Below are 15,407 nucleotides of genomic sequence, written 5' to 3' on the forward strand. Positions count from 1 at the left end.
AGCTGTTCCTGTTAAGCTTTCAGACATCTGAGTGTTCCGTTTCATCATTGTGAATCCTCATTTTGCGTTGCAGAGAATTTCAGACTGATTATCTTCTTTGTGATTGTAACATACTCTGGATGCATCAGTGGCTAAAAGAAAGAAATATAACTGTACGTGAGACTAAATGTGCCTATCCCAAGTCTCTTCAGTCGCAGACAGTGACTGGTGTTAAGCAAGAGCTTCTAACCTGTGGTAAGCACTTCTGACAACTGGTCCTTGTTTCCCAATTCGTTCCCTGTTCTGTTAATATTGCTGAGCAGACTTTGTTTTGTTTATCTGAAATTTGGATATGAAATTTGGTAATTGTGATCCTTTTCCAAAGACTCATCTTTATTCGTCCTCCAGTGTTGCTTGTGTTCAGAAATAAGTCTGTCATTCTGTTGTGTATGCATGTTAACATATAATGTCGTTCTAATTCTGTGAAATTGTGAAGGAATAAAATGCATATTTTTCAGTGTTTTATATTAATTCTTCTGAGTGTAGGCTAGAAATTAAAGGAATATACATTTTAAGAAAGGCTCTGATAAGTTTGAATTTCTGATGCATTAGACATCAACTTACAATGTGATTATATCAATAATACACAGTTGATTACATTTTTTCCTCTTCTGAAAAATACTTACATGACATTTCTGGCTATTAATTATGTTTTTGTTTCTTGAATTTTAGAACCTCCTCTTGAATTACCATCTTTCTATATGACTCCATCTCACCGCCAGGTTGTTTTTGAAGGAGACAGTCTACCCTTCCAGTGTATGGCTTCATATATTGATCAGGACATGCAAGTATTGTGGTATCAAGATGGAAAGATTGTGGAAACGGATGAATCCCAGGGTATTTTTGTTGAAAAAAATATGATTCATAACTGCTCACTGATTGCAAGGTAAATCTGCGCAGAGAAATTGTATTTTCTCTTGTTCCTTGCTCTGATTTGGTGACTACTGAAGGACCAGTGAAGCCCACACAGAGTGAACATGTGTAGGCGAAAACTTTCCTATTAGGGGCATAGTTAGTAAGTTCATATCTTACATTAACTGGTTTTGTTCATAGTTACTAACTATTAAGGGGGGAACTCTAGAGATAGTGTAGTTGAATCCTCCCTTCCCCCCACCCCCTACTTGAAACAGCTAGAGTAGATTGCCAGCTGTATTTTGAGAAACTATGAAGATTTCCTAATGCAGTTCACATGCCACAGATTATTATTTTATGAGATATTTGTCTTCTTAGAATCACAAAAACAAGACTTCTAGGTGAACACATTAATTCTTCTTTATTACCAATTGTGGTGTAGTGATACTGAAATTTTCCAACAGGTACTTACATATGTATAAGTATCATTTATTCCACTTACAGCAGATTTTTGGCTCTTTCAGCATCTACAGAGTGATTATGTGTCTAGTAATTGTATTAGTAAATTAGAGCTTTATCACAAATTGTGCACTTAGGTAATTACCTTAGTTTGACATTTCTACAACTACTGTTAAGAGAAGTGGTGATTTGGACTTCCTGACTCTTCTTTCAGAAATTGATCGGTTTTTTGCCTTAGCATAAGTGAGAGCTAGAAGAATAGCAAATATTTCTGCTAATTACAGTTAATTATTCACGGATACCTTATAAGTTCACTGTTTTATGTAACTGGTTGCTTTTTCCATATTGTATCTGTTCTTTATTTGTTTTGCTAAAGACATAAGTAAATTGTTGCAAGACTGTTGAGGTTTATTTGTTTGTTTATTCTATCTTCCCAGTGCACTGACAATCTCGAACATTCAGGCTGGCTCTACGGGAAACTGGGGTTGCCACGTACAAACCAGACGTGGAAATAATACAAGGACAGTAGACATTGTGGTTTTAGAAAGTTCTGCACAATACTGCCCTCCAGAGAGAGTTGTCAACAATAAAGGAGACTTCAGGTTGGCTTTTAACTGTAGTTTTTTGCCTCAAAGGCACATGCTTGGGTGTTCATTTGTAAATTATATATAATAGATGTCTTGCTATTCTAGAGTAGTATGTGTTGAGGTGCTCACATTCTGCAGTAGTAAATTTTGGTCTTGTTAACTGACATCTTTGGGATAGATGGAAAGTAAACTGTGATATTCTGATATATATAATGTATACCATGGGAATGAAACTTTCTAGAACAGCTGTTAATTAGAATATGTACTGATGGGGGTGGGTTTTCCACCAAGTTATCATTCTATTTTGAAAATTTTGCTGCTGCCACACAACAGATTAAATGTTTCCTGCATAGTTATTATTAGAAAATAGGAATGCTGCTTCCTTTTAATGACTGTTGGAACTGCAGTGCTAGCTCTGATATTCCATTGTGTTGGATATTGCAGAGTATTGTGTCTTTTGTTCTCACCTCTTCACCTGTTTTCCCTTTTCTGATCTTTCTGCTGCTGGTCACTCTTAACAACACGTTACTCCTGGAGGTGCCAGGTAGCTTCTGTATAGATTCTCTGTATGTAAGGTAATTCCCTTTATAATACTCTGTGTTGTACCCCCCTACAGAGAATTAGTTTGTCATAACATGTATAGTTTCTACTATTTGTAGGGTTTCTCAACATTATAGCAGCTGCTTTTCATTTGTTTATGCTCCTTGGCTATGCTAATCTTCTGTCTGATCTTCCATGTATATTTATAAACTTTTGTTACTTTCTCTATGTACATTAGAGTTCTTCATAGTCACCTTCTTTCTATAGACATAAAATATTTTAAGGAATGAAAAGCAAATTAAATCATATTGCTGGGATGTAGTTTGTAGGGGGAGAAGAGGCAATCTTTCAAGGGGATAAGACCTCCAGTTGTAGCAAAAATTCAAGTAAAGAGCTGCTGAGAACATTTATGTTGAGTTCATCTTGTTTGCCATATGGATGATTTTGAGAAGAAAAGTAGTGGGTTTCTAGTTACTAAGGAACTGTTAGTAAGGCAGGAAACTTTAAGAATACTTGCTGCACAAAAGCAATTTGGAATTACTGAGGGCTTTGCTTTCACATTGTAATGAATTATTTATGTAGGAAACACTGAATATCCTCTTTTTACGCTGTGTAGGCTCATACTGCGGGGATGAGCACTCCATTAGCAAATGAGAACTTCCTGCTTAAGATAAAAGGTGAAGAAAGTCAAAGAGATGGATGCTGTATTCATCAAACAGCATACACATCTATTTAAATCACTTATACAATTTTTTTATTATACAAGCATGAATTGTTCTTCTTTGATTTGCCATTAGAGGTGAAAACAGATGGTAAGGGCCTATTTGAAAGTGTTTTCCATTAAATTAACCTGTGCTGTTCAGTGACTGTTCAGTGTAATAGGATTTACCCCCTCTGGAATTTAGTGGAAAGAAATAAGGTTTCCGGAAATATTCAGCTTATCGAAAGCTTCACCATGTCTGGGTTTACTATAACAGTCTTCTATTTGTAGTTTAGGTAGAGTAATAATAAAGGGTAATTTTTTTTTTTTACTTTTGAGACCATATGGAAATAAGACTTTGACTAGCAAGAAAATGTTTCTGAGCAGATGGTTGTAAATGATCCTAGGTGAATTTGATTTTATAGTTTTTTAGTTGGAACTGACTAGTCATTTTAGCTTGGAAGCAGCTTCAAAACTGGCAGCTAGATTTTTATCCCTTTAGAAATGGGACAGCAAAGAGTAGTGGTGGAGGAATGTTTGTCTTCAGTGTTTTTTTGTGCAGTAATAATAGTTCAGCATGAGTTCATAAAGATTAGGGAAAAAGGGTCTTCGTCATGGGAATGTTTTCTTGTTTTTTTATTTTTCTTTTAAGTATATTCATCCTTTTAGGTTTTAGCTAGTATCCTGAGGTATGTTACAGTCTGCGAATGAATAGCTGGTAGAATTTGTGTTTTAAAATATAACATGTTGTTTCTACTTCAGTAAATTCTTCAACTGTGGTATTGTGTAGTGCAAGTTTATACTAGTAGTTGGTAGAATTCTGTCATAAATAGAAGGATTTTTCTTCTGAAAACTGTTAGTGTGCTTAATGTTAAAAATGTTAGTCACGTTAAATTTAGATAATTACCAAGATATAATTAAAAAAAAAATCAGACTATCTGTAAGCTAATGAAATTATAATAATAAAACACATTGTTACTAAAAGTTACTGCTTAAAGAAATGAATACTTTCAAAGCAGAATATGTGAGAGAATGCTTCTGTAGCCTCATTGTCCACCTTTTTCTTCCTCAAATGAAATCACAGTACTTAAATGATAATGAATCATATTTTCTCCCACAGATGTTTACTTTCATGTGTATGTGATAAATTTGAGCACCTAAGTACATGCTATGATACAGTAAGAGGGTTAATGCAGTCCAAATCTGCACTTCTGATGCAACACAAGATAGTGTTGGCCTTCCTGGCTGCAAGAGCACACTGTTACTCATGTCCAGCTTTTTGTCCACCTGAGCCCCTAAGCCCTTCTCCATAAGATTGCACTTAAGGAGTGTTTCTCTCAGCCTCTACAGATAACTTGGATTGCTCCAACCAGGGCAAAACACCTTGCCCTTGGCTTTGTTGGGTCTCATTAGGTCCCTCTGGAGGTCAGCTTCACTTTTTATTCTATCAGCTGCACCACTCAGCTTGGTGTCATAAGCAAACTTAATGAGGGTGTGCTTGATCACCACTGTGCCATTGGTAAAGATGTTGAAGGTCACTGGAAACCCTTTTAAATCATTAGACAATTAATGTTTCAGATTTATTACTGTAATGTTTCAGAAAATTATCTAATTTGCAAGTAAGGTAGCACATAGTGTATGAGTGTTTGATATTGACAGTTGGTTTTTTTTTTTTTGAAAAGATCATAGTAAATAAAAGATGATAAAATGCTGTATAGCGGTATGAATGAGAAGACAATGCTGTAGTAGTAAGGGAACAGTGACAAAAGAGATGCATTTAAAAAAAGTAGAAGTATAGAGATGAGCAAAGAAGATGAATCGTCTTGTGATCTAATAATCTTTGTTTAATTAATGAATTATTCTTACATTGAAACTCCTTTTCATTTGATGAATATGGAAGTTTCAGAAGCAATATATAGTTTAGCAAAGATACTTGCTTAGAAATGAAATAACAAAATGTAGTAATTAAAAATTTTCTGAAAGACTTTGAGTTAATGCTGTTTTACTTTTTTCCTTGTTTCTAATGTTTCAGCACCAGATGTGAGTAGTTAGGAAAAGAATTGAATGTTATTTTTTTCAATGAAAATATTCATCTGGTTTTAGAGGACGTGTCATACAACGTACAACAAGAGTGAGAGTTTTAAGTTAGGCTAACTTGTTTTTTCTCCCAGATGTACTTTTGGATTATGTTTTGGATTGCCCATACAACAATTTCAGACACTTTCCAGAGACTTCAGACAAATTTGTGTTCTGGTTGTTTCGTGTTGTATTCTCTTTCCCGTTCCTCACTTCCCAACAGATCCATAATTTGTTCAGCCTGTGATCAGTTGTCCAGACATGATCCAATAGTGTTATTTTTATTTCCTTGCAAGGATCCACATAATGCTGTGCTAAGTTTGCTACTGAGACTGCAGTATTTCAAAGTGATTTTTATGAGGGAGATTTTTGTCCTTTCTGTTGTCTTTCCTTCTTCTACAGGAGATAAAATAATAATTACAGAACCTATTCAAAGGTAGAAATTACCAATATATAGTGTAGGTGTGTATTATATACACACACACATTCTTTGAATTGGTTTACGTTCTCTAAAATGTCTGTATGTTATTGCTGTTATTTTAAAACTGTGATAATTGTTTTCTTCTTTTTCCTTTTAACATCCTCTATAGCCCCTAATTCTCATGTCGAGTTTCTTTTCCAAATGAAGGTTGAGTAGTGAAACTTTAATTTCTCGGAACGACTCCTGAGGCCCTGAATATAAGTGTAATGTGTATTTGTTAGGCTGAAAGAAGTTGTGCTTCAAGACTCAATTGTTACCTTACAGGTACTCAGGAATTCAGGTATTACGCTGATGGTTGTAATAGGTCTCCATGTCTTGGCTCAGTCACACCACTGCAGTATGGAAAATTGACTTTTTATGCCAAAGCTGTTAGAAAAGACACCAAGAATGATCTCCTGTTTTCTCTTTTGGCTTATGGCTGTGCTGCCATTCAGCGAGACCTGGACAGGCTGGAGAGTTGGGTGGAGAGGAACTGGATGAGGTTTAACAAGAGCAAGTGTAGAGTCTTGCACTTAGGGAGGAATAACCACATGCAACAGTATGGGCTGGCGGTTGACCAGTTAGAAAGTAGTTTGGTAGAGAGAGACCTGGGTGTCCTGGTGGACAAACAGGTTGGACATGAGCCAGCAGTGTGCCCTGGTTGTCAAGGAAGCCAGTGGCATCCTGGGGTGCAGTAAAAAGAGCATGGCCAGCAGGTCAGTGGAAGGGATCCTCCAAGTCTACTCTGCCCTGTTGAGCCTCACCTGGAGTACTGTGTCCACTACTAGACTCCCCAATACAAAAAAGATAGGGATCTCCTGGAAGGAGCCCTGTGGAGGAACACAAAGATGATAAAGGGGAACCTCTCATGAGGAAAAGCTGGGAGACCTGGGTCTGTTCAACCTTGAAAACAGGACTCAGAGGGGATCTGATCCACATCTATAAATATCTAAGGAGGGAAAGGCAAAGGGACGAGGCTGGGCTCTTCTCTGCAGTGTGTGGTGATAGGACGAGGGGAATTGGCCACAAACTGAAGCATAGGAAGTTCTGCACAAATGTGTGGCAGAGCAGTGGCACAGCTGCACAGAGAGGTGGTGGAGTCTCCTTCTCTGGAGATGTTCCAGTCCCGCCTGGACACCTACCTGTGCAACCTGGGCTAGGGAGCTGCTCTGGCAGGGGGTTGGACTCAGTGATCTCTATAGGTTCCTTTCAGCCCCTACAATTCTGTGATTGTAATAATTGTCTAATTTTTTCTATTACATTTCTTACTGACTCAAATGTCTTGGTGATGCTGTGATTCATGCATTTTTAAGATGCCTACAGCTTTCTTTTTATGAGTTGCTTGGTGTTTTGGTTTTTTTTTTGTTTTGTTTTGTTTTTTGGTAAACCTAATAAATCTTTGCCAAAATGCCTCTAACGCCTTTCTTTCACTACTGAAGATACCTAAGTGGCCTGTTGGAGTTGATTAGAAATCAATGGGAATTGGAGATAGAGAGGACTTTTAGGATACTGCATAAAGTTCTCTTTGAGAGAAAACTGTGGTAACCTGAACATCATCAGTATGAAGGAAAATGGAGCTGATCAGAGCGTTGTTTAGTTTGTGTTCTTTTACTTAAATTTTACTTTTCTGGAACATTCTTTAGTGTGTTTACTTCTGACTGCTTCAAACACAGAAATGTGTTACATATTTAGGTGTGTTCTTGATGAACTGCCTTTCTGTCTATTGAAATACAGTCAGAACGTTTAAAAAAGAAAAAGCTCAACCACAAATTTTAAACAGTGTAACCTAGCAGTTTTTTCATTTTTGGAAACAACTGTAGTGTGTAAAATCAATAGAAATTCCTAAGACTGGGGAAGAAGTATGTTAGTTCTTAAGGCTGTTCAAAGACAGCTTGCTTTAGCTTTGACTTGATTATGGTACAGAAGGCCTGGGTTGATGAAATATATCTTTTGCTGGGTTTCAGTTAAGCCTGGTCTGTTGGGTTGTGAGAGATTATATATTTAGTGTTCTTTATTGTGGATATGTATGCTTTTTGCTTTAAATTTCAAGCATTAGTGTTCCAAATTATGAAATACTGCTTATTCACATCTTTCCAGGGAGGGGACAGGAAGCATGTGCAGGCCCCGAGGGGCATTCCTTGTCTTTGTCCTCAGCATTACAGCTCAATTCAGGCCTAGTTTCTTTGTATTCCTATTGTTTCCTTTGAAACAATTCATCTTGAGTGATCAGTGCACTAAGGTTGTATTGTGGTTTAATTTCCTGTATTTATTTTTATATATACATATATAAAAATAAGTATCTACAAGTAAAATATACAATAAAATTACAGAGGAAGAATGGAGAATATTAAGGTTTCCTTAAAATACTTAGTTCTGTGTCATGTTATTTGGAAAGGACTTCTTTCACTATATTAACACTGTGAGCTCTGAGCACTTAATTCTCACATGATTTTCTGTCTGCTAGAAGTTTGGTTGTGAAATCAGTTGGTGGTTGTACTACTACCACTGTTTCTTAATCTTTTTAAATGTAGTCCTCTGCTGTTCATATCTGTAGTTTAGCATCAGTATGAATGCAGTATATCTGAACAGGACAAATAGAATGTTTGCAGGACTTTCTACTGTATATAACAAGTGCTTTGATAGCATTAGGACTTTTATTTTCATGAAATAGGCTAGTTTGTTTAAAGAAAAACAAACAACAAAAAACTGTCTTTAGTAATTAGCAATTTACCCTTTCTATCAGTACAAGCTCTGGGACTAAAAGATAGAGGACAGCCCTACCAAAAAGAAACTAAGGGTACTGGTGGGTGGCAAACTGGCTCTGGAGAGACCTGATAGCAGCCTTTCAGTATCTAAAGGAGACTGTAAGAAGGAAGGGGATAGACTCTTGATCTGTTGTGATAGGACAAGGAGAAATGGTTTTAAACCAAAAAGAGGAGATTTAGATTGGCTATAAGGAAAAAGGTTTTTATTACAATAAGAGTTGTGAGGCACTGGCATAGGTTGCTTAAAGATGTGGTAGATACCCTGTCCTTGGAGACATAGAAAGTCAGGCTGGATGGGGCTCTGAGTAATGTGATCTAGCTGTAGATGTTCTTTGTTGCAGGGGAGCTGGACTAGGTGACCTGTAAAAGACCCCTCCAACTCAAACAATTGTATGATTTTATGAGCACCTTTTTCACATCGCTTGCAACCTCATGAAAGCATGAAAAAAAACATGCTAGCATTAGCACTCATTTTGTTAATAGTGCTCAAATGTAAACAGCTTGAAAACACTGAAGGTGGGCCAAGGTGGCCCTTCAAATAGTTTAGTGATGCTTAATTTTGAGTGCCTCTTTATTTCATGTTGTAGTGTGTAATTCTTTTATTTACTTGTCATGTAAATTTCTTTCTCTCATGTTATTTTATTTTTTTTTTGCTTTTGACTCCCCAGGTGGCCTAGAACATTGGCAGGCATCACAGCATACCTGCTGTGCACACGTTACTCTGCTGGCAGTGGGATATATCCTGGCAACTCACAGGATGAGAGAAGAGCTTGGCGGAGATGTGACAGGGGAGGATACTGGGCAGAAGAAGACTATTCTAGATGCCAATATGCAAATGATGTGACTCGAGTTCTTTACATGTTCAATCAGGTATTTTGTGCATTCCTATAAAATCAAATTTGAAATGAAAGAAATGAAAAGACAGACTTTGGAATTTTATTTTCAAGTATTAGCACTGATGGTCAAGCTGAATTGTGATAAATGTGTGTCTCTGAGTATGGTGAAACTTGGAGATTTATGTTAATAGTGATCTATTTTGGGTGCCCTCAGATTGAACGTATGAGGAAAATTTGACTCTTGTATGCTTGTTGTAAAGCATAGAATTGAGTGATGCAAGTCACAAATGCTTTTGTCAAGTGAATGCCTTATCCTTTATAGAACATAGGCAGAAACATTTATATTTTTAACAGAGGATGGCTTTTTTAATTATAGTATTATAAAGTGGACAAATTCTGCTCAGCCTCTGGTGCAGTAAACCTACAATATCTTCTGTGGATAATGGGAGTTAACTATGGAAAGTAACAATTCTAATTCCAGACTTGTCTTATCTGTTAGAACTTGTCAAGATAAGATTTATTTTTAGCATGGTTATGAAACATTTCTGTTCCAAAGTCCTTTTGAGACTTATCTCTAGGGTAATGCATGCTTTTGGTACGTTACTGCAAAACAGTGTATGTAAATGTTGCGTGTATGGGCACTGTGTTGCATAACACTCCATAAACCCTTGAGCCCTCTGGTTTAAGCTTGATGTTCCCCAGTGTGTTGCTATATCACCAACACCTGTGAAACAGGTGGATGTGCAGATATCTGAGAATGTTTTTTTTATTTTTTTTAATATAGCTCTGCTGCTTGAGTTGATGATGGTATTGATAGCACTACCCATGTTCAGCACAGGCCGTGGTGTTTGTCTGACTTTGGGGTGGGATTACCACACATTGCACGTATGCAGAATGTTTCAGTGTGGAAGCTCACATTCCCTAAGGGAAAACTGTGTGTTGAAAGTACTGCTACCTTCAGCTGAGACAGCTGGGATCTAAACCACTATGTCCAGCCGTGCCTTGAATGCCTCCAGGGATAGGGCATCTGCCTCTCTGGGCAACCTGTTCCAGTGCATCACCACCCTCTGAGTGAAGAACTTCCTGCTAACATCTAACCTAAATCTCCCCTATCCTTAGTTTAAAATCACTCCCCTTTGTCCCATCAATACCAACACACATGAACAGTTGTTCTTGTTTATATGTTCCCTTCATGTACTGGAAGGCCACGATGAGCTCTCCCCAGAGCCTTCTCTTCTCCAAGCTAAACAAGCCCAGTTCCCTCAACCTTTCCTCACGGGAGAGGTGCTTCAGCCCTCTGATCATCTTAGTGCCCCTCCTCTGGACTCACACCTGGGTCAGCCTCTTCACCCACCTAACGAGCAATAGAACTAGAAGGAGTGGTCTCAAGTTGAATATCAGGAAGAATTTATTCTCTGAAAGAGTGGTCAGGTGCTGGAGTAGGCTGCCCGGGGAAGTGGTAAAGTTGCTGTCCCCGAAGGTGGTCAAGAAGCAATTGGATGTTGTGCTAAGGGGCTTGGTTTTGTGTGGCAATAGTGGAGATAGGTGATCACAGAGGTTTTTTCAAGCCTTGGTGATTCTGTTAACTATTTGTGCGGTGCAGCGTTACGTTCCGGGCACTTGAAGGTGCATGCTTTGGTTGTCACCTGAGACGATCTGAGCACTAAAATACAAAGTTGTGGTGGTGCTCTGTGTCTGGTTAGCAGGTGGGAGGTGTTGCTCCATTAGGAAACACAGCAGCATTGAGGGTTTACTTACTGAGAGCTGTGGTGTAACTGGGATATGTTTTCTTTATCCTGACAGTTCTTCCAGCAAGGCCTGTAATGGGGCAGCATTATAGACGATGTACTGCAACCCAAGTTTGGAGCTGCAATTGCTTGGGAGCCTAGATGAGTTTAGTGTGTTGTACCTGTTCTTGGTTAGGCAAGGTTTTGGTTTTTTTTCATGCTATAGAAGAATTTGCCAATTTTGTGTTAGGAAATTTAAAATGTGGGTATCAGAATGGTATTCTGGCTTCAGAAAAGCAGAAGTATAATTTCTGTGTGTGGAATAGATAATTGTTTCTATCATCTGCTTAAAAAGTATGGGGATGGATATATACTACAGTGAAGCAGAGATTTCCATTTTTTCCTTAAAAGCAAAAGAGTGGCATGTTTTGATTTTGAAGGTTGATTTTTACTCATTAGAGCCCTCATCTTTTTATGCTTAGTAGGTTTGGCAGTCTTTTTAGCACAAATGTTTACCACTTCTTTGAGACATCTTAAATGTATTAATGATATTACAAGCACCAACACAAAGATAGTTGGTGAGCTCTTTTGAACATTAGAACTCCGCCAAGTAAATTGAAATGAAATAGAGGCCTACGTTTAAAATGGGAGAAAACCTTTGTGACTTAAGTTTATATTTTACTGTTGCTTCTGTACCATTCAGATATAGTTGTAGGTAAAGAGAAATTAATGCTTTGAGTTCAAAGAAATTATATGAAATACCTGAACTTGAAAGTTTATGTTGTTCAGTGTGTGTTATGACTCGAACTCTGAGTCACTTATATAAATTCTAAGTAGTGTTTAGCAAATAATTCTTCATTAATTGCATTCAAGCCTATGTATATAGGCTGCGACCTGCAGGAACTGATGTACAGCTATGCTTATGTGGCAGACTACAAATTTAGGTCAGACTGAATATTGTACACCAAAAAATGTAGAGACAAGATGCTTCTGGTTTGGATTATAATGGATAAACAGTAACTGATCATGAGCTGATAACATTTGCACAGCATTCTGCTGTACTGTATGAAATTTGCTGGCTTTGGTCCCTGCTAGCTCAGACATTTTGGAGTTAGGTACTGTTTAGTGGTAAAAGAGTTTTGCAGCCTAGTACTTGTTTTAGGAATGAAGCCATGAGCTTTTTCATAGAAATAATCTGTCTTGGGTTTGTTTTTTATGCTCTATTATAAACACTTCCAGTAATTACAGAATCAAGAGTGAATGCGACAGCAGTGGTGTGTTGGAATTTCTTTTGGCTTCTCTTGCTGTAAAACACCATATTTTAGGAGCTTCACATTACTCAAGCTGTCATGCAAAACAAAATAAGCATTTAACAGCACTGTCTTTTTGCTCTTCGTGGTACAACATCTTTCTCCCTCTTCAGACAATAGGACAAAATAGAACTTCAGGCTGCAAATTTTGGTTCTTCAGCTTCTTACAAAATGTATTGCTAGCAGATAGGGTGTAGTTCCTAGTTACTTAAACTGAACTCTCCTGTGATCCCTGTGGGGTTTGTTATCCTTCTTGAGAAAATGCTGGTTTGTGAATTGCTGAAGTGTTTCCTTTATCTTGTGCTTAAGCATTTTAAAAAAGTGAATATTGTTTCTTCTTGGTGTAGATGCCGCTCAACCTCACTAACGCGTTGGCAACAGCAAGACAGCTCTTGGCTTACACTGTTGAAGCAGCAAATTTTTCTGATAAGATGGATGTTATTTTTGTGGCTGAAATGATAGAGAAATTTGGAAGATTTGCAGAAAAATATAAAGAGGTAACTGGATAACTTGCCATTGCTTTAAAAATAACCAAAGTGTCCTAAAGTATTCTGAGCAGGGAAGCCTTCTCAACAATAGATGCAGCACCGAGTTAGTGGTTTATCAGATTCTATTCCGTGTTTTTGTTTGTTTAGTAGGTCCCTGAAGTTGCTGACCCATGGTCACAGACTTTGCATTCGCGCTGAGATCATCCAGCATTCACTGGACCTGTAATGTGAGTAACACCTCTGGTCAGCACTGGAGCAGGGAGATAGGTACAGTAAGTCTGTTTTTATTTAATATGGAGCGGGTCACGCAGGTTTTCATTGGTCTGTTCTTATTTAAAAAGATGAATAATGAAAGCCTCAGAGATCCTCTCAGTAATGAATAAAACAAGACTTATATTCTCCCCTCCCACCATGGTAGAATGTGTTTATTCAGTATTGAGCCGTATCTCTAAGGTTTTCAGAATTCCTACATTTTGAAGGATAAGATGAGACATTAAAATAAAATCTTAGAGAACGCTCATTGTTGGGGAGAAAAGTGTGAGTGATGAAATAGTCCCACTGGTGGGCAGGAACTCTCTGTTTCAATGCTGAACAGAGGTTATATTGATCTCACTCTGCAGTGCATGTTGGGCAGTTGTAGGTTACAATGCCTTGATTTTAAACTTGCACAAAAAAACACACAAAAGAAAGCATCCAAATTTCCCTCTCCCCCCCTGGAAAACTATAAATGCTGGCTGTAAATTCTTCACAGAACTCCTTGGAGAATTTTCAGTCTACAATTGGTTTTTACAATCATAGCTTGCAGTTTGTTTGGTACATCTTGCAGTTTTACAGGCAGTTCATTAAATGGCTGGTTTTGTATCCAGCTGAAAGCAGAAACATTTTCGAGTGCTGTGTGATTCGTTACATTGTAAGGACACTCTTTTCTCAGCTGTGATTTATTGTCTGTAGTGCTGCACAATCTGTCATTGATTTGCCATATTTGAAGGTAATAAATGATGTGGACAAGAAACAGTTAAATTTGTTGATAATTTCAGGCTTATCTTTTTTTTTTCTTTTTTAAATCTTAATTGTTTTGGTTTTAAATCAGCCTTGTTTTAATCTGTTGAAAGGATGCCAGTGCAATTCCATTTAATCCTCTACTGGTTAGGAAGACTGACTTATTTCTTGTTAGTGTCTCAGTCTGAAGAACTCTTTTTAACTGTGGTTATGATACTACAGTCCCTTCAGTTTGCGCTACAGTGGCTATTTGAAATACAAATACTGTAAATGGTAAAATGTTTCATTTAATATTTTTTTTGTGTGTGAAAAGAAGCTGGGGACCCTTGGAAGGTTTTCAGTAGATTGTTGTAAATTAGGTTGCAATTTGAAAAACTTATCCATACCTTAAGGTGAAATAATAGTACTAATATTTAACACGAGTTCTATGACTTCAGGATCATAACACTGATAATGTAAAAACATTGTCTGTAGATGTATAAGGCATGATACCTATTTTAAAATAATAATAAGCTTCTTCAATTAAGTTTGTTCTATTTTTGGGAATTCAAGAAAAAAAGGCTTCAGTCTGCAGGTTTTGCATGATGCTGTATGTTACTTTTCGAGCACTTACTGTCAGTAGCTTGTGTCCTTACAAACTCAGTTCCTATAAAGTTAATGTTTTTATATCAGCATTTTTGCATTTATTTTTAAAGATTTAAAGGAGAACAGTCTGCTGTGTTATCTCACTAGCAGTGTTCTTAAAAATACAAATAATTATTTTTTAATAAAAAAAAGAATCATTCTGGATGTAAGGGAGATCTTTTCCCTACACAGCTTTGTATTCTTTATGTAGAAAATTCCATTCCTAATGTTTAATCTATGAGAATGGCTTCTCATTCAGTTCAGAGTGCGTGCATTTTCACTTCTGATGCACCATTTGTCACTTCCTAAAATGGTGTAAAAAAATAAAATAAAAAAAATCTAATGTAGGCCAGCATAGATGCTTGATTATTTTATCACTTGTGGTGTACATGAAGGAATTCAGTTTGTTGGTTTGTATTTCATCATACAGAAGGCCAGGTAAGATGCATGAGCAGCAGCTTTCTGGCAGTGTAACTAGTGGCTTGAAATCAACTCTGGTACCTGTGGTTACTTGCCATCTTGTGTATATAGCTTGTGACCTAAAACTGTGCAAAAATGAAAACATGCAAGGAAGGAATCAAAGAAAGTACAGGCATAGCAAAAGGAAGAGAAGTCAAAGGATTGTGTGCTAGTTCTTCCTGTATTACTCCTTTCTTTTTTTTTTTTTTTTAATACCAAATGTGCAAACCAGACCATAGTCAATTTATGGCTATCTGTATTTATCTTAGATTTAAATTTAATTGTAAATTGTTCTTTTAAACAATTAGCAGAATAGGTATTTCATCTTAATGAAATACCTGTATTTTTCATGTTTTCATTCCATAAGTATAATGTAAATATGCAAATGACATTGGTGTGATATTTGAGTGGATGTAAATGTCGAAGTATTTCAGTATCTGAGCTTGACAAGCAGTGCTTGAAATAAGAACAGGCAATTATATGTTG

At 37.1% G+C, this 15,407-nt stretch overlaps 1 protein-coding gene across 1 annotated transcript in view; it reads left to right on the forward strand.

Moving 5' to 3' along the window:
- The window catches only part of ADGRA3 (adhesion G protein-coupled receptor A3), a 53,938-nt gene that overhangs the window by 24,921 nt on the left and 13,610 nt on the right, over positions 1–15,407 (forward strand). Inside the window, exons 6-10 of the mRNA XM_065735721.1 lie at positions 74–234; positions 712–925; positions 1,788–1,952; positions 9,147–9,348; positions 12,699–12,848. Coding sequence (XP_065591793.1) covers positions 74–234; positions 712–925; positions 1,788–1,952; positions 9,147–9,348; positions 12,699–12,848 — 892 coding nt within the window. The remainder of the gene's footprint in view (positions 1–73; positions 235–711; positions 926–1,787; positions 1,953–9,146; positions 9,349–12,698; positions 12,849–15,407) is intronic.

The sequence above is a fragment of the Cyrtonyx montezumae genome, unplaced genomic scaffold (assembly GCF_038088225.1).
Source record: "Cyrtonyx montezumae isolate F1298 unplaced genomic scaffold, pur_monq_1.0 scaffold_2, whole genome shotgun sequence".
In the NCBI taxonomy this organism is placed as follows: Eukaryota; Metazoa; Chordata; class Aves; order Galliformes; family Odontophoridae; genus Cyrtonyx; species Cyrtonyx montezumae.